Source organism: Chiloscyllium punctatum, chromosome 13, assembly GCF_047496795.1.
Source record: "Chiloscyllium punctatum isolate Juve2018m chromosome 13, sChiPun1.3, whole genome shotgun sequence".
Lineage (NCBI taxonomy): Eukaryota > Metazoa > Chordata > Chondrichthyes > Orectolobiformes > Hemiscylliidae > Chiloscyllium > Chiloscyllium punctatum.
Window position 1 is genome coordinate 97,386,078 of NC_092751.1, and position 18,500 is coordinate 97,404,577.

General features: G+C 41.1%; 1 protein-coding gene across 7 annotated transcripts in view; it reads right to left on the minus strand.

The window, feature by feature from the left end:
* ogdhl (oxoglutarate dehydrogenase L) overlaps positions 1–17,097 on the minus strand; it is a 98,009-nt gene extending 80,912 nt beyond the window's left edge. For 3 of the 7 annotated variants that reach the window (XR_011962313.1, XM_072583392.1, XM_072583388.1), the window contains exons 1-2: positions 16,611–16,770; positions 7,688–7,920 (exon numbers count right to left, since the gene is read on the minus strand). Coding sequence is in view for 5 of the 7 variants with exons in the window: in XM_072583392.1 (XP_072439493.1) it covers positions 7,688–7,894 (207 nt within the window). In the remaining 2 variants the exon portion in view is untranslated. The other 4 variants (XM_072583391.1, XM_072583389.1, XM_072583390.1 and 1 more) reach the window with 4 other exon arrangements.
* Positions 17,098–18,500: the final 1,403 nt, after the last annotated feature.

Consider the following 18,500-nt stretch of genomic DNA (forward strand, 5'->3'; position numbering starts at 1 on the left):
TTTTCCTAAGATGTCTAACTCCGCTGTTTTTTTTCTTAGGCAGCTTCTTCTTCTGTGGGACTGTGTAACTCTTACAACTCAAAACTTCAAGCAGTTGTGAAATTGATAGTTTGAATTCAGCAGACAGAAGTTATCAAGGAAATACTACTGATCTAAGTTAGCTCTAAAAAAGGTAAAACAAATAAATCACTTCTGACATCAGTCATCAGTAACTGTTCTACCAATCAGCATTCTCTTCTCAAGGTATAAATTTTGGTTATTTCCCCCTAAATTGGCATTCTTGCAAAATGTCCTGCTGATAGCATGATGAAAGGCTTTAATAAAACGTCTTTTTATCAGCTAAACCGCAGTTCTGTACTTGCATAATGTTGATTGTCATTGTTCAAATTTTAGGAGAAAGTGAGGACTGTAGATGCTGGAGATCAGAGCTGAAAAATGTGTTGCTGGAAAAGCACAGCAGGTCAGGCAGCATCAAAGGAACAGGAGAACCGACGTTTCTGGTATAAGCCCTTCTTCAGGAATTCCTTAACAGCTCTTATATTTTTGCAAGAAAGGGGTAAAATGAAGCAAGGTGAAGATGGGGGTAACTTAACTTTCTGAATTAATTTTTTTTTAAATTTCAGAAAGGTATCATACTCAGATAAAGGCAATCAACAGGTTAAAATTGTGTCACCAATGTAACTGATTAAATGGCACTGTTTGTTACAACAGTTATACAAATGTAATTAAAATTATGCAAACTGAATTTAGCCGCAGCAAGAAATTTCCCATAGGTTTCTGTGGCATGAATCAAGGTCTTCAGTTTCTCTTCTACTGTCTCTGTCCTGTCCCCTTCAATGTGGTGGTCCTTGTCCTGCTACTTTTCTGCTGGAGGCAGCTGTTGCTCTTCCTGGGGTTATCTCTGTTGTTTTCTGTGGTGTTTCTTGCACAAATGTATGATTCCAAAAGGAACTGCTGGTTGGCCTCTGCAAGTTCTATTTGCACTCAGTAGATCATGGCTTGACTCCACTCCCACCCCTATTTTAAGTCTCTCTAGACCCGTCTCCTATCCTTCTAAATTTCAGCTTAACTTCAATTGCTCCCTTTGACTGTAACCATCCCTTCAGGTATACAACCAGGACAATCTCCAGACAGATTTTGTAAGGTGACCTCAACTGACTAGCCAGAAATGGCTCAGACCGATTTTGCTCGACCGGTCCAAACACTGGACGGCTAATTACCCCCACCCTCAATGACTGGAATTGGCCCAGCCCCTGGACTATGGTGGTAAGCCCTGGCTGACTGGAATAAACCAACATCCCACTAAGCATACTGCCCTTTTCCACTTTCACACATCACCATGCTCTTCATGCATATTCTGTGTCTTTGCTGCATAAACTGCTGGCACATGCATCACCTCTGCTCTTGAAACAGCACTGTGCTATGCAATGCACTTCCACATTGATGTTTCACTGTTTCCAACAGTCACACAAACCTGCCTTATGTTCTATGCTAAAATCAACCTCTCAGCCACAAGCATTGCATGCTGACTAAAATGCCCTTTTAATATTAAAGCTGTTGCTTGACTTTATGTGCTAAAATGCCACAAGCAAAGTTGAACGTAATACTTTGCCATTCTCTAATTAGGTGAGATAATGGGCCTGGGACATATCTTACCTTAATCCCAACTGCACCTGCAGAGGTTGTAGAGGTCAAAGTGAAATTGAAGGCAAGCACCATTGAGAAGGCTTCAGTAGAAGGAGCCAAAACTTTTTACGCACTCACACTAGTGGCCAACAGCAAAGTTGTCAGTCGATGCTTGGTTTATTCAATCAAGTTTCTGAAGCATTGAGTATCTCAATTGGGCAGAAGTTAATTGAGAAAGGGAAGTTAGCTCTGGTGAATTGTATAATCAATGATATGTAACCCCTTGGCCATAGGCTTCTCGTCACTTGAGAGAATTATCTCGCCATCTAAGGAGGGAGAACTTAATTGTAAAATTTATCTTGACAGCAAGAGTCTGAGTTTGGATTCTTGCCCAATTAAATTACCACACTCACCATTATCCTCACCATCTTAAAGGATGAAAATTCACATAAAATATTATAAACAAAGGATTTAAGCATGGGAAGGGTACAAAAGAAGTTCACAAAAATGACACCAGGACTACCTAATGGCACAAATGAACAGTATGAGTTTCTTTTCTCTTGAAAAGAGAGGGCTGATGAGTAACTCAATAGAACGCTTTAAAACTATGGAAGTGTTTATGTACAGTAGGAATGGAAAGAGCTTCCACTAATGGGAAAAAAACATTAATGTACAATATCAAATAAAGAATTTAGAACAAACTTTTATACCATGAGAAAATATGAAACTCGCCATAGAATGGTTGAGGTGAATACTATAGGTGCCTTTACAGGGAAGGTAGTTTTGTTTTTATTTAGCCAATTTTTCTACTCAACCTTTTCAGAGATGCTATTACACATCTCTGGACCGGGGGGGATGTGAACCCAGGTCTCTTGGTCCAACAGTAAGAACTTATGCGTGCACCACTAAGGAAGCTAAATAGGGGAATAGAAGAAGGAAAAGGGAATAGAAGATAATATTGATAGGATTAAATGAGAAAGGATGAGTGGAGCTCCAACTGGATGAAAAATGCATGCAGTGACTGGTTGGCTGCAAAGACCTGTTTCAGTGCAATAAATGGTATGCAATAATTCCTCTAAACCTGAGTTGAAAAGCAAATTCCAGTGACTGGAATGATGTCAACCAGGTGGATCTCATAGAGTATGAGTTCCCTGATTGGGCTATTAACCTGGTCCAATCAGAGAGTCCTGACTGACAGATAAAAGTAGCAGTGTCCGGGTGTCCTTGGAGAAGGAGCACGCGGGTGTCCACTGACACCCTGGAGTTGTGACTGGCCACTTGAGTGTTTCCTTCCCTGCAAAAAAGAAAGAAAAAAAAAAAAAAAAAGTAGCAGTGTCCGGGTGTCCTTGGAGAAGGAGCACGCGGTGTCCACCAACACCCTGGAGTTGTGACTGGCCACTCGAGTGTTTCCTTCCAAAAGAAAGAAAAAGAAAAAACAAATATAAACAGGGGATTCACATTAAAACACAATATTGTGCACAAAAAAAAAAGAAAAAAAAAAAAAGTAGCAGTGTCCGGGTGTCCTTGGAGAAGGAGCACGTGGTGTCCACCAACACCCTGGAGTTGTGACTGGCCACTCAAGTGTTTCCTTCCAAAAGAAAAAAAAGAAAAAAATATATAAACAGGGGATTCACATTAAAAAAAAAAGTAGCAGTGTCCGGGTGTCCTTGGAGAAGGAGCACGCGGGTGTCCACTGACACCCTGGAGTTGTGACTGGCCACTTGTGTGTTTCCTTCCCTTCTGGAGAGATTGGACCAAAGAAAAAAAAAAGTAGCAGTGTCCGGGTGTCCTTGGAGAAGGAGCACGTGGTGTCCACCAACACCCTGGAGTTGTGACTGGCCACTCAAGTGTTTCCTTCCAAAAGAAAAAAAAGAAAAAAAAAATATAAACAGGGGATTCATATTAAAAAAAAAAGTAGCAGTGTCCGGGTGTCCTTGGAGAAGGAGCACGCGGTGTCCACCAACACCCTGGAGTTGTTCAGGGAGAGGTGGGCGCCGCAGGGAGTAGAAAGAAAAAAAAAAATAAAAGTAGCAGTGTCAGAGGTTCTGCTTACTCTAGGAGCCAGCTCTAAGATAGCTGAGACAGAATCATGTAATGTGCATGTGTAATTACAGGGTGACTTGATGATAGGATAATGGCCTTCATAGAGTTATTTCACTGGCAACGAGAGTGTTACGATACGGGGTAAACCCTCCTGCTTAGTTTAAACCAGCAACACAGAAAATATTTATCCCGTGCAGTAATCTGTGAAAATTTGAGAGGCCAAGAACTATTTAAAGTAAAAATTAATAATTCTATTACTTAAAGTATAACAGAGAATAAGTAACTAACAACTATTTACAACTCCTTCTGCTAACCTAGCTTTTACTTTCCCTTCTATGATATGTGTCCGATAAAAACCCCGAGTAAGATTTACCAAAAACCCAAATTCCAAAACTTCTGTAGATTTGCTCACTAGGTCAGTGTCGATGTTTTTTCTCTGTGCAAACTCCTTCTCTAGACAGGTACCTCTCAGAGAATTCTTACTAGCAGCCTACATCTGTTCGTCTTTTGGCAGTTCTCCCCCAGCTGTTCAATTTTTCCCGGTCTTATACTCCCAAAGCATCGGATTGTGTCACTGGCTTTTAATATTATCAATATACTAAATTCAATCTTGAGTGGAGTTTGTTTTTTTTGGGTATAATTTAAACTGATTGGCTTAATTCAAATTTGTTTTTGTCTCCAGGCAACCAACTACCCTAGCTGCTAGACCACTTATTACATTGTATCTTATTCAAAATACTTGGAGCTGGCAGGTAGTTCTGCTAGCTTTTAACTCTCCTAAAGATACAGTACACCCATATCTTCAAAACAAGAGAAAAACAACACCCGTGAAGAGATTTACTGAGAATAGTCTTCTTTGAGTTGGGGTAAGAATTTCTGGCATCACGCCACTCTTTGGGAAGCATGACTAATTCAATCCTGTCATCAAAGACTGGGTCCAGTGTATAGAAAGAATACATTATTTTTTCCAGGCAAATGACACTGGGACAACAAATAGTTCTCCTTATAGTATGTGGACCTGCAGCTTTTTCAGTTATTAGGAGTCTAACTTTCCCGGAGACACCAGGTATTAAAACCTTCTAGGAGTTGACAAATTTAGTGAAGGAATATTATGCTCCACATCCCACTTCTTTTCCCAGACTGAGCTGAGATGTCACCTTTTTTTTTTATAAAACCTTAACCTATCTTGAGAATGTGACTTAAAAGAAGTTCTGGGATTTACCTATTAATGAACCCATTCTCAAAGATGAAACACTTCACAACAATTGAGGTTTGTTAAATATTTCATTTTACATGCATGACACTGTAATCTTTTGCTACAAATTCTGTGTCTTATGCTTCTATTCCACAACTACCTGAAGAATGAATGGCACTATGAAAGCTAGTGCTTCGAAATAAACTTGTTAGAATGTAACCTGGTGCTGTTTGATTTTTAACTTTGTACCTATACAGTATCAGGGTAGTGCTGGCTCACTGGTAACCCAGTGGGGAGGAAAACCCAATAGTTGATGCTTCTTGAACTCTGGCTGATATTAAATGAAGATACGTCTGGATAGAGATGGAAGGTTTGGCGGTCATTTCTGGTTTGACAATGTTCTACCAATCCTTTTACAGAGATAAATTTGTAACAGTAACAGATCACAAACCCTGCTAGGACTACTTTAAGAGGGCAGGGGCCGTGCTGCCCATTGCTTCAGGTCAAATTCAGCAGCGTGGTTTTATTCTTGAGTGCTTTTAATTACAAGTTGGAACACTGTCCAGGAGGCTAAATGACAAATGCAGATGCTTTGAGTTGCCTCTCACTGACAGATACACCACCAGTGGTGCCACAACTGGAACAGTCTGTTCTAGTTTTTAAACTTTCCAGTCATGTACTATGCATATGTAATTAAAGGGTGATGTGGTGACAGGATAACAGCCCTAGTGGAGTTATTTATTAGAATTAGAATTTTATTAGAATCCCTAGTGAGGAAACAGGCCCTTCAGTGCAACAAGTCCACACCGACCCTCCGAAGAATAACCCACCCAGACCCATTCCCCTACCCTAAATTTATCCTTGACTAACGCACCTAGCCTACACATCCCTGAACACTATGGGCAATTTAGCACGGCCAATTCACCTAACCTGCACACTTTTTGAATTTGGATTTCACAAACCAAAAGTTATGGATAGTTTGATGTAGAAGTACAAATTGGAGTTATTTGTCCAAGTCTGGAAGAGATAACTCTTAACTTTCCAAGGTAAACTATTTAACCATACATTTGTAACATGTACTATCTGTCTTGACCCCTCCCCCTAAAACCTACAACATCCATAAGAATGTCTTAGTACCAAATATTGTTAAAAATATCAAAGTTTGTATTATGAAAAAATTATATTATATGAGCTATTATAAATTACTCTAACACTGAGCTCTCTGTTTAAAGAATTAATCTAATATGTGTACTGTTTGTTCTCAGCATGCACACTTATCAGTTTACTAAGCTATGTTCTGCATTCAAACATTGTTCAAAGTGTGAAAGTGGATTATGTTAACAAATATAATAAAGTAATCCACAGTGGTAATTTTTAAAACGTTTAAAACACACTTTTTTCTCATCAAAAATACAAATTACAAAAGTAAATTAACTACAGCAGTAAAACAATAAAACGAAAAGCAAATTACTGCAGCTAACGTAAAAGTAAAATTTTGTACCACAGATTGGGCGACCTCTGTGCCAAAGGCAGAAAGTCTTGTGTGTGCCTTGTGCCTTGTGTGGTTGGACTCCATTTGTACCAGCAGGTTCAAGAATAGCTTCTTCCCTGCCATTATTAGACTAATGAATGGACTCTATAACTTCAAATAATGCTGACTTTGTTAATGTTGATCTTGTCTCGTGCACATCCTAGGCTGTATAACCTATATGCCTTATTCTGTCCAAGCTTTTCTTTCACTCATCTGTAAGTCCTTGTTGATTACAATCTTCCTGTACTACTCACAAATAAAGATTTTCACTCTACTTAGGTACACATGAAAATAAATCAAAATCAATCAAAACAATGCCGATCACTCACCTGGATTATTGTCACTGCAAAATTTATACAGCTGCTTCAATGCAGACAAACATTCCAAAGTATTTAAGTATGATCAGACAAAAAGTGATACCAGGAATGAGAGATATTGAAAGGCAATTGAGGGTTAGGGAAGCTGGAGTGATGGAGGGTAGTGTCTGAAAGCTCAGCTAAAGAGTTTTAAAATTATTCTTCAGGCACTCGTCCTCTTATGGAAGTAACAATATATACAAAAACAATTCCAGAGTGTAGAGTCCACAATGGAACAAAAGCAGGGGACACAAGGAAGGATTTACTAAAAGTGAGCATGAAGAGATTTACATGCAAAGTTGTAAATTTCAAATTGGAGGCATTAAATGAACAACAGCCAATGTAGGCTTGCAAATACAGGAGTGATAAATGAGGAGGACTTGATGTGGAATAGGATATGGACAACAGGGTTTTGGATGAGTGCAGTTTTAAGAGCACGACAGTATTAGAATTGTTGGGATGAATAAAATACTAGAGGTCACACAATGCCATTCTGTATTCACTACTTATGGTATTATACATTTCACTAAGCTGCACTGTTTAAACTAATCCAACCAGATTACTATTTTTAAAATACTATTTTTAAAGTATTTAAATACTATTTAAAATATAGTATCCAAAATACTATTTTTGAAGTTATTTGTTAATGTTACTGGTGACAACATGCAGCACCATAAAATTTAAATCAGCAACTAACATTCACTCCAGGTTAGAATGTTCACACGACATCTTTATTGTCACTAATGGATACTGCAAGGTGTTTCTTTGCACTTGATTGCTGAATATTAATAACATTTAAATACAACTACATATAACTTAATGAAGGATTCGTGTTCACTTACAAGGAGCAGCCCTTTTTCTGGATAAACTAATCTTGCAGTGAAATATACATTCAAATTAAAAGCTTTTACTTGAGAACTAAATAATAATTCTTACCTCATGAACACTTTTTGGATTTGCACACCAGGCACAATACATTTCCTCAAGATAATTTGAATGATTTCCATTGAGGAAAGGTTCTGGAGTTCCAGATTCACTGTAAAGCCTTGTCTGAAATACCGACCTCATGACTACATGGTGCCAAGTTAATCTCTTGACAGTCTGTGGTTTAAATTTTGCAGTCAATGTTCTCAGGTGATTCATGGCTGTTTTCTGTGGTACATACAACCCTACAAAAACAGAGAAATCTGAATTTAATAATTATAAATTAACAAACTATAGTTTTCACCAATTCCTGTGCATTGTTTAGCTTGCTTCACTCCAAATATTGGTAGCAGAAGTGCTAAACATGACTTTGACAGTGACCTTAATACCAACTGAAAGATTAGACTTAGAGCTCATTTTTGTTAAAGACTGAATGAGAGATGAGGTCTGTCACAAGCAAGTCAGAATTATTACAATCCATTTTAATCTCTTTTTCTCCAGCTACAATAAATTCACTATTTTAAGATAGATCTTGGGCATAGTTGAGCCACTGTTAGTGGCAACAGCTTTGTAAACTCTCATCTCTGAATCAGTGGGATAGGGGCCGATATTGGATTCTAGAAAGATTTCAGTAGACTAGAAGAACAAACATAACCCCATTATTCAAAAAAAGAAACAGTCAAAAAAAAGAGGAAACTATATGGAGTGACTCTTCTTTAGAACTGAAGAGTGGTGGAAAATATTTTAGTTTTTAGGCTATTAAGAAAAAGGAGAGGTGGAGCAAGTGGAACAGATGGAAAAGGTGCCCAGAGCAAAAGGCCCAGGAGATGCCACAAGTAGTAGAGGAAAGACATTGAAGGAAGCTAGGTGTTAATGATACGTTATTAGCAATAAATAAGTCAGCTCTGCTGAGACCAAACCCACACAAACAAAACATTGGGATGAGTGGGAGGGGATGGAAATCAAAATAGAGGACAGAATCAGTGGTCTGAAGTTATTGAATTCAATGTTAAGACCTGACGGCTGAAACGTTCCTAAGCAGAAAATGAAATACTGTTTCTGTAGCTTACATTGGGCTTCACTGTAACACTGCACCAGGCCCTGAACAGAAATGTTACCATGGCAGCATGATGTTTTATTGAAATGGCAAGTGACTAGAAGATCAGGGTCATTCTTGCAGACAGAGTGCAGGTGTTCTGCAAAGCAGCTAGCCTATCAGTGTTTGGTCTCGACGATGTAGAAGAATCAATATTGTGAGAAGCAAATACTGTAGTCTACATTGAGACAAGGAGAAAGTGAGGACTGGAGATGCTGGAAAGTCAGAATCAAAAAATGTAGCACTAGAAATAGCACAGCAGGTCAGGTAGCATCTGAGGAGCAGGACTGTCAATGTTTCGGACATAAGCCCTTCATCAGGCTTGTGTCTGAAATATCAACTCTCCTGCTCAAAAGCTGCCTGACCTGCTGTGCTTTTTCCAGCGCCATACTTTTCGAGTAGATTGAAGAAAGTATAAACATGATCATTGCTTCTCCTTGATGGTGTATTTTGAACCTCAGATGGTGAGGACAAAGATTATAAAGGGTCAAATGTTATATCTTCTGTGATTACATAGGAAGGTGCCATTGTAAGGAATTTGAGGTATGGAGGAGAAGAGTGTTTGGCAGGGAGTGACAAAAGAGTGGAGCAGGGTTTGATGGAAGGAACAGTCTCTGCAGAATGCTGACAAGGGAGTGGAGGGAAATATGTATTTGGCAATGGTATCCTGTTGGAAGTGGCAGAAATAGCAGTGATGATCCTTTGAATACAGAGGCTAGTGAAGTGGAAAGTGAGGACAAGGAAACTCTTCTGTTTCTGGGAGTGAAGGGAAGGAGTGATAGCAGAAATACAGAAATTAGAATCGACACGGCTCTGGGCCCTGTCAACCATACTGGGGTAGGGGAGGGATGGTTGAGGTAAAAGAAAGACATGTCAAAAGCACCCTTGTGGAAGGTGGCATCAACCAATGCAACAGAACCTGGCAAAATGGAATGCAGTCCTTACAAAAATTAGGGTATGAGGAAGTACAGACAAGGTTACTGTGAAAGTTTGTGGGTTTCTAATGGTAAGGCGGCCTAACCCCAAAAATGGAAACATAGATGCCAAGGAATGGATGGGAAGTGTCAGAGATGAACCAGGTGAAACTGAGAGATAGAAATTGAAAGCAAATTTTTTTTTTGTTCCTCTGGACAAGAGGAAGAGGTAGCTTTAATGACATAATCAACGTATGAGAAATACAGTTGTGAGATGACTGGAACAACAAATGTTCCATGTACTCAACCACCAGGTAGGCATAACTGGGATTCATGAGTGTACTGATAGTCACACATTTTACTTGGAGCAAGTGAGAAAAGCTAAAGAAGAACTTGTTCAAATTGAGGACAAGTTCAGTCACATGAAGGAGAATGGGGACTGGCTGACCACTTCATGGAATATCTCAGCTCTGTTTGCAAGAATGAGCCTGACTTACCAGTCACTTGCCACTTCAATAAACCATCTCGTACTCATGCAAACATTTCAGCCCTAGGTCTACTGTAGTGTTTTAGCTAGAGAAAAACAGAGCCTTTTTTTCTGCTTTGACACTCTATAGCCTTCAGAACTCAACATTAATTTCAATGTCTTTAGACCATGAACTTTGTCCTTCACTTTTATTATCCCATCACCTCTCCATCACTTCAGTGATCTATATGCACGTTTGCTCTCAGCAGAGCTGACATGTTTTCTGCTGTTCACAGCTACCATTAACACTACATTCAATTATATCTCTCCTCTACTACCATTAGCCCCACTCTCTGCCTTTGGCTCTGTGCATATTTACTACTTTCTCCACTTGTTCCTCCTTCCTCCTTTTGCAACAGCATTAAACTTCAATGTAAGGATGAAACATACAGCCAGGTCTTGGCCAATGGCCTGATCAATAAACTGCATAAAGATCTGGAGCAATTGAAACAGACCTGTGCACATAGGGATCTGTGATGTTCCATCAACAGAAAAAAAGCTAGCTTTTCCAGCATCCTTCAGTTGTCACTCATATTGAACTCAAAAGAATAACTCTGGGTTATTATATCTATGTTTCTCTCTCCACAGATACTGGCAGATCTTCGGAGTTTCTTCAGCACTTTAATTTCAGGTCTCCAGCAACTGCAGAACTTTGCTTTAATTAAACTGCTTGCCAGTTAGCTTGATGACTGTTGTAAGGAAAGTATTAGAATCAATTATTAAGGAGACCTGGTCACTGGGAAAATCTCAAGATAATCAAGAAGAGTCAGCATTGTTTTGTGAAAGGGATATCGTGTTTGACAATTTATTGAAATTCTTTGAAAAAGTAGCATGCAATGTGGATAAAGGTAAGCCTGTAGATATAACATAATTGGATTTCCAGAAGACATTTGACAAGATTCCACGTAAAAGCTTATTGCGCAAAGGAGGAACAGGGGAATAACATACAAACATGGATAGAAGATTGACTGGCTGACAGAAAAGAGAGTATGTATAAAAAGGTATTTTCCAAATTGGCAGTGTGGACTCAAATAGAGTTCCATGGGAATACATGTTGACCCATTAGAGTTTTACAATTTACATGAATAATGAAGGTATGGTGGCTATAAATCCACATAACACATAAATAGACAGGAAAGTATGTTGTGAGAATGGCACAACAAAGTTGCAGATTGTTAGATTAAATGAATGAACAAAAATCTAGCAGGTGGCGTATAATGTCAGAAAATGTGAAATTATTCACTTTGATGGAATCATTAAATCCCTACAGCGTGGAAGCTGGCTATTCATCCAATCGAGTCCACACTTACCATCCAAGAACATCCCATCCAGATCCATCCCCCTAACCTTACATTTCCCATGACTAATCCACCTATTGGCAATTTAGCATGGCCTATCCACCTAACCTGCACATCTTTGGACTGTGAAACAAAACCCACGCAGACACATGGAAAATGTGCAAACTCCCTAGGGTGGAATCAAACAGGTCTAGATTGGGTTGGGATTTCTGGTCAGCGTGGACAGGTTGGCCCGAAGGGTCTGTTTCCCTGCTGTACATCTAGAGTCTATGACTCTAGAAGTCTCCGGCGCTGTGAAGCAGCAGTGCTAACCACTGAGCCACCATGCCACTTAAAGAATAAAAAAGCAGAATGTTATTTAAGCATTTAACAACTGCTGAATTCTGAGGTGCAGATATCTATCAATTCCAGTGCACGGGTTACAAAGTGGAATGTTATCTTGCATTTCATAATAAAATTAAACATAAAAGGAAGGATGTTATGCTTCAATTGTACATGGCATTCGTGAGTCCACATCTTAAAGAGTGCATCTAAGTTCGGTCTCCTTATTTAAGAAAGGATGTAAATGCATTGGAGGTGGTTCAAGGGAGTTTTTTGTTAAGGCTGATACCTGGAATTAGCTGCTTGTCTTAAGAGGGAAGTTTGGGACTGTTTTTGCTGGAGTTCAGAAGAGCAAAGGATGATTTGATTTAAGTCTAAGATCCTGAATGGTCTTGACAAGGTATATGGAGAAAAAATTATTACTATTGTGGGGAGTCCAGAACTTAGGAACACTGTTTTAAAATTAGAGGTTGCCCTTCTAGGAAAGATAGGATTTTGTTTTCCATTTCAGGATTGACAGAGTTTGGAATTGTCTGTCTCAGAAGGATATGGAAACTGTTAATTGAATAAATCTAAGGTAACAATGGATAGATTGTTGGCAAGGGAATCAAAGCCTTTTAGAGACAGATGTGAATTTGGAATCCAATTAGATCAGCTATGATCTTGTTGAATGGTGGAGCAAGTTTGAAGGATCAAATGGCATACACCTGTTCCTACTTTGTATGCTTATATGTGCCACTCCAGGATTGACCATAAGAACACAGATTCTCAAAGTAATGCAGGATTAAAGGACAGTTGCATGAGTGATGAGATGTTAAACTGGGGGTCTGCCTACCACTCAGGTAGATGTAAAAGATCCCATGGCATTATTTTGAAAAACAGCTGAGGAATAAGCACTGGCATCATGGCCAATATTTACCTCAGCCAACATCACAAAAACAAATTAACTGATCATTATCACATTGTTGGGAATTTGATGTGCATAATCTGTTTACTGTATTTACCAAATTAAAAGAGGACATTTCAAAAGTATTTTATTTACTGTAAACCTCCTTCATATATCCTAGAATCATAAAAGGTGTTACATAAATGTTTTTATTCCAAAGATAACACAAAACTCAATGCATAATCTGAAGGAGCACAACCATGATTCAAATTTCCAGATGAACAGAAAAAAACCTTATAGTCCAATAACACTGGACTCATACTCCACCATATTTCTGGATTATGGAGTTCACAATCACATATTCAACAAATTTAGTCTACACATGTGTTTATTCACTTGAGAAATAAAATTTTGCCTTATGCAACTTACAACATGCAATCAGATGTACTATATGAAGCTTAAAAATAAGACAGGTCATTTGACATTTTGAAGGTCAATCATCAGTCTGTGTTCAGCAATCAGTTGATTAATATCAGAAATATGCTATTCCCCAGTTTTCAGTCTAACAGAGACAACCGAAACAAGTCATTAAAACTGGGAGACAAAAAAAAGCATGGGGTCTATTTTGTGCTTCACTATTAGATGATACAAACTTGTATTTTTATGATGGAGTAATTTAAACCGAACACTTTATAACAACAAACTGATATATTACTAAATATTATTGTTTCATTATTAAATACAAAATAGTTCATTGGATATTTTGGAAATATGAGCTGCATAAGTTAATTTTGTAATAACAGTTCATAAACGAGTCCCGCAGCAAATGAGATACAGTAATGATGTTATGAAATACATACATAAATGCAAGATACAACAATAACAATTTAGGGTCTTCACAACTGAGGCATACCTATGGCGGAGCTATTAAAATTAGAATGTTTAAAGAGCCAGAATGGGAACGTTATATAGCAGTAAGACCACTGATAGATGTAAACAAGGCTAAGGATTTTTAAACTGAGGCAGGGATAGTGGGTGAATTGGATGTAATTCAAGTTAGGGTTCAGGCAGCATAGAATCCCTACAGTGTGGAAACAGGCCCTTCAGCCCAACAAGTCCACACCGACCCTCCAAAGAGTAACCCACACAGACCCATTCCCTATTATCTCATATTTACCCCTGACCTATGCACCTAACCTCCACATCCTTGAACACTATGGGCAATTTAGCATGACCAATTCACCTCACCTGCACATCTTTGGATTATGGGAGGAAACCCATGCAGACACAGGGAGAATGTGCAAACTCCACACAGACAGTCACCTGAGATTGGAGTCAAACCCAGGTCCTGGGTGCTGTGAGACAGCAATACTAACCACCGAACCATTGTGCTAAGTGTCTTAGCAGTATCTTTGTAACTTCACGATTATACAGAATTGAATATGGGAGATAAACCAGGAATGTATTGGACTGATCAAGTCTAGTGTTAATTATCAAATGAACGAGCATTTCAGCAGTAGATGAGCTCAGGCAACATGAAGTTACATGACATTACACAGACAGAAACAGGCATCTGACTGATGGCATAAATGTGGTTCAAAGTTGGTCATAGAGTCATTATGACACAAAGGCTGCAACAGTCTGGTTCAGATGATGATGGCTAGAGAATAAAATTTGAGACAGGAACAAAGGCACTGACTTTGGTCTTCCCAATCTTTCACTACTTGGAGTAAATCTATACTCATTCAATATTGGATACCAGATGGAGGGATCTTGTGGCTTAATGGTAGTGTTCCTACTTCTGAGCCAGGAGGCCTGGGTTCAAATCCCACATGCTCCAGAGGTGTGTAATAGTAGCTCTGATTAAAAATATTTTGATTAAAAATAGCTCTGAATAAAAAAAATTCTAGAAAGCAATTAAGCAAATTGAAGACAGTGGTGGGGTGGAGGTTACAACTGAGTGCTATCAATGCACATGAGGCAGAAAATTACAGATGGACATTCCCCCTTCTCACCCCTAGAACACAAGTCACCAATGAACTAACAAACAGACATGCATGCCTATAGCCACAAAACAGTGCAGTCACTGGTGCAAGTGGCACCTCTTGATTGCCTAGCATACCAACATTCCTGACAGCAGCAGAGCTTTGTAGTGGGTACTGCCAGAACTACAGAAAGACCTGTAAAGGAGATTGGCTAGAACCCCAGCCAGGTAGGTCAGAAAGCATTGGATAGGTATTCCCACCTTTGGGAAGGAGGCAAACAGGAATGTGACGTGAGTGGGTTTTGAAGTACAGACAGTTGGCAGGAAAATGGATGCAACCATCTGAGGAGGTTCGCCAAAAGGCAAAGGACACCCTCAAAAACAGCCCCCTCCCCACTATTTTTTAAACTTTGTTAACACACTTCAACTCCACCTCCACCAAGGACATGCAGGTCCCAGGCCTCCTCCACCACCTAATCCTAGCCACCCAATGACTGGAGGAAGAACGCCTCACCTTCCGCCTTGGGACCCTCCAACATGGCATCAATGTCAATTTCATCAGTTTCCTCATCTCCCCTCATCCCACCTTATCCCAGATCCAACCTCCAACTCAGCACCACCCTCTCCAACTGTCTTACCTGTCCAGCTTCCTTCCCAACTTTCCAGTCCACTCATCATCACCCCCACTTTCATCCACCTATCGCATTCTTAGCTACCATCGCTCCAGCCCCAATCCCTTCCCATATATCTCTTGGCCTCCTCAGGCACCCCCACATTCCTGATGAAGACCTTATGATCAAAACATTGACTTTCCTGCTCCTCAGATGCTGCCTGACTAGCTGTGCTTTTCCAGCACCACACTTATTCACTCTGATCTCCAGCATCTGCAGTCCTCACTTTCTCCTTGCAAATACTCATCTGCCTGACCTTGCCAATCATGTAATGATGTGGACACAGTAATACTGAGATCAACTGAACTTTTACCAAGTTCAATTGCCCTTTAATTATTTATGAACAGTCAGTGGCTTGTTGATCTTTAGCAGCTGCTTATCATCTTTCAAAGGTGACCTCAGAAGGCAACCATCCAACCAACCTGACCTGTCAACCACTTCCCCCCACCCAAAAAACACCCTGAGGGTGAGGGTTTGTAATACATATCCTGCTCTTACAGATCTTTCAGATGGGTAAGAACAATGACTGCAGATACTGGAAACCAGATTCTGGATTAGCGGTGCTGGAAAAGCACAGCAGTTCAGGCAGCATCAGAGCAGTAAAATCAACGTTTCGGGCAAAAGCCCTTCATCAGGAATACAGGTCGATTTTACTCCTCCTCGGATGCTGCCTGAACTGCTGTGCTTTTTCCAGCACCATTAATCCAGACCTTTCAGACGACAAATTGGAAGGATGGATCTGGGGTGGGGTGGGATTGAGAGAAAGTGGGTGCCCATAACAAATACTAAAGGAGGAGTGGGTGGGGCTGAGGGATGAAAATAAAAAGCCTTTTCAGGCAATTAGTAGAAAACAACACTGTCTTAGCCAAAGGAAAGAAAAACAATTCACACAAAATGCTGAAAACAGTCACAGCAAGTCAGGAAACAATCTGATGCTCATTAGGGAAGATTACAGTGAATGGGCCCTGCCCCTACAACATAACTGCAAGATTTCCAAATATAAACACAAGCAGGGATGGGCTTAGGAAGCAGAAACCAACTGGGCTGGAATTGCTCAGGAATGAGGAATTACAAAACGAGGTTCGACTGGAAGAGGGAGCAGAACAAATTTTTTTTAAAAAAATCAGGCATTTGAAGCGACAGGTGAGGCGAATAAAGAGTTGTGGTAAACCCAGCCACCAAGTCAGCAATCCACCCCCACCCCCCCTGACACCGGCAGATGCTGAGGGCTGTACTGACCGCCCGGGAGGTGCTGAAATTCGACGGCGGAGGCTCCGGGCCCGGGGAGAGAGGGGGGAGGAGATTGTTCTTTTTTTTTACCGTTTCTTCACCCCGACCCCCGTCAGATGGTCCAAGTGACAGAAACGATCGGACGAAAGGATAACGAACCCACCCCACCCCCCCCCCGTACCCGCCGCCGGTGAGGTGCGCTCGACGCACGGACAGGCAGAGCATCAGCAAACGGCAAAACCAGCACCGCCCACGCGCCCAGTGGCCTCCGGAAGGGGGGGCGGGAAGGGGGAGAAACTTGCTCGAGCTTGTCGCACGAGACAGACGCCGGGGACGTCACAGCGCACGTTACCTGGAAACGACCCACCCCGCCCCGCCCTTTTTTTTTGGTCGGCGCCGCCCTACCATTTCAAACTTTCGCCGCATCCGAAGCTCCGCCCACATATGCAAACACCCACAAACGCGCTTTGGCGGAAGCCTCGCCCAACCAAAGCTCCCGCCTCACGCCAGTTCCCGCCCACTGCCCGCACTAACCCCGCCCGCTGGCACAGGCACCGCCCACACAACTGCTCGAGCCCTGCCCACTCACATCCCGCCCCCACGCGTGCCCCGCTCAAATAGGCGGGGCCTGTTCAACCCCGAGACCTGCCCAATCAGCACGAGCCCCCTCCCCCTCGAACTCCGCCTCAAACACCGCCCGCTTACACCTGCCCCGCCCATTCTCACCGAGACTCCGTCCATTTGCTCCAGCCCCGCCCACATCCACAAGTCCCGCCCTCTCCAGCAAAGGCCACGCCCGCCAACACGAGGCCGCGCCCACCTACATGTAAAGTCCACCAATCCAATTCCCCCTTCAACCCACCGACCCCCAAACCAAGTTCCATCCGTCCTGCTGCCCCGATCCACATTGTGGCAATAATGCCTCCACTTGCTTTGTGTGGGTGGGAGTTCACTGACCCACCCCTTGTTGGGAAACCACTCTCACCTCCACCCAGTCTGCAATCCCCTCCTCCCCCTTCAATATATCACTGTGATGCACTCCCACTGTAATTGCACCCAGGTCAAAAAAACATTTCCCTTACTTCGACCTGTGATCTATTCAGTGATTCATTAGCCCTGAAACTCATCACTCGATAAGGGTACCTAATTCTTTGCAGCTCAGGGGCATTCAGATCAAGTCACAGTAAGCCCACCACTCAGAGTCGTGATGCCCCTTCTTTATTTTTCAGCATGCATTGTAATATGTTCCCAACGTCAATGTGCCATTGCATAAGGGCACTTAATTGATTCCAAATACCTATAGTGACGACCTACATTTGTGGCGTTTTGCAATCATGGCACAATGCTGGTAACATGTACTCTAGTGTAATGTCCGGATACCAACCGCTTGTGGTTGGGATAGTGAGATAACATCAATTCTCGTTCCTATGCTTTCTACAAGACTTTTCTATTGTCCGTGGTGGCGGGGTGATTCTGATATTTCCTTCTACAGTCCTTGAGGTGAATATGTATTAAGTGCACCAATTGAATTCTCACTGATGGCCAAATTATGAATGGATTTTTAAATGTGAGTTTCTACTAAAATACCAAAAGCAATCACATTTTGAATCAACTGTGAGACCACAAATTCCTGTCTGCACTGCTGTCATAAGGCAAAATTTATCACTGATTGCAATTTCCCAGCTAATCCTTTCGGGCAAAAAGCTGGCAGTTCTATTGTGAACTGACCAATTGCTCTGATAGTTATGTTCTCCAACTGATGTGTTTAAAATGATGAAAGCATTCAATTCAGTAGATACAGAGAAGTAAATTCCTGTGTTGGCGATAAAAGTCAAATGCTGGAGAACAAAGAAAAGCTTAAAATCCTGAAACAACTCAGCAGGATCCGTAGAACAAGAA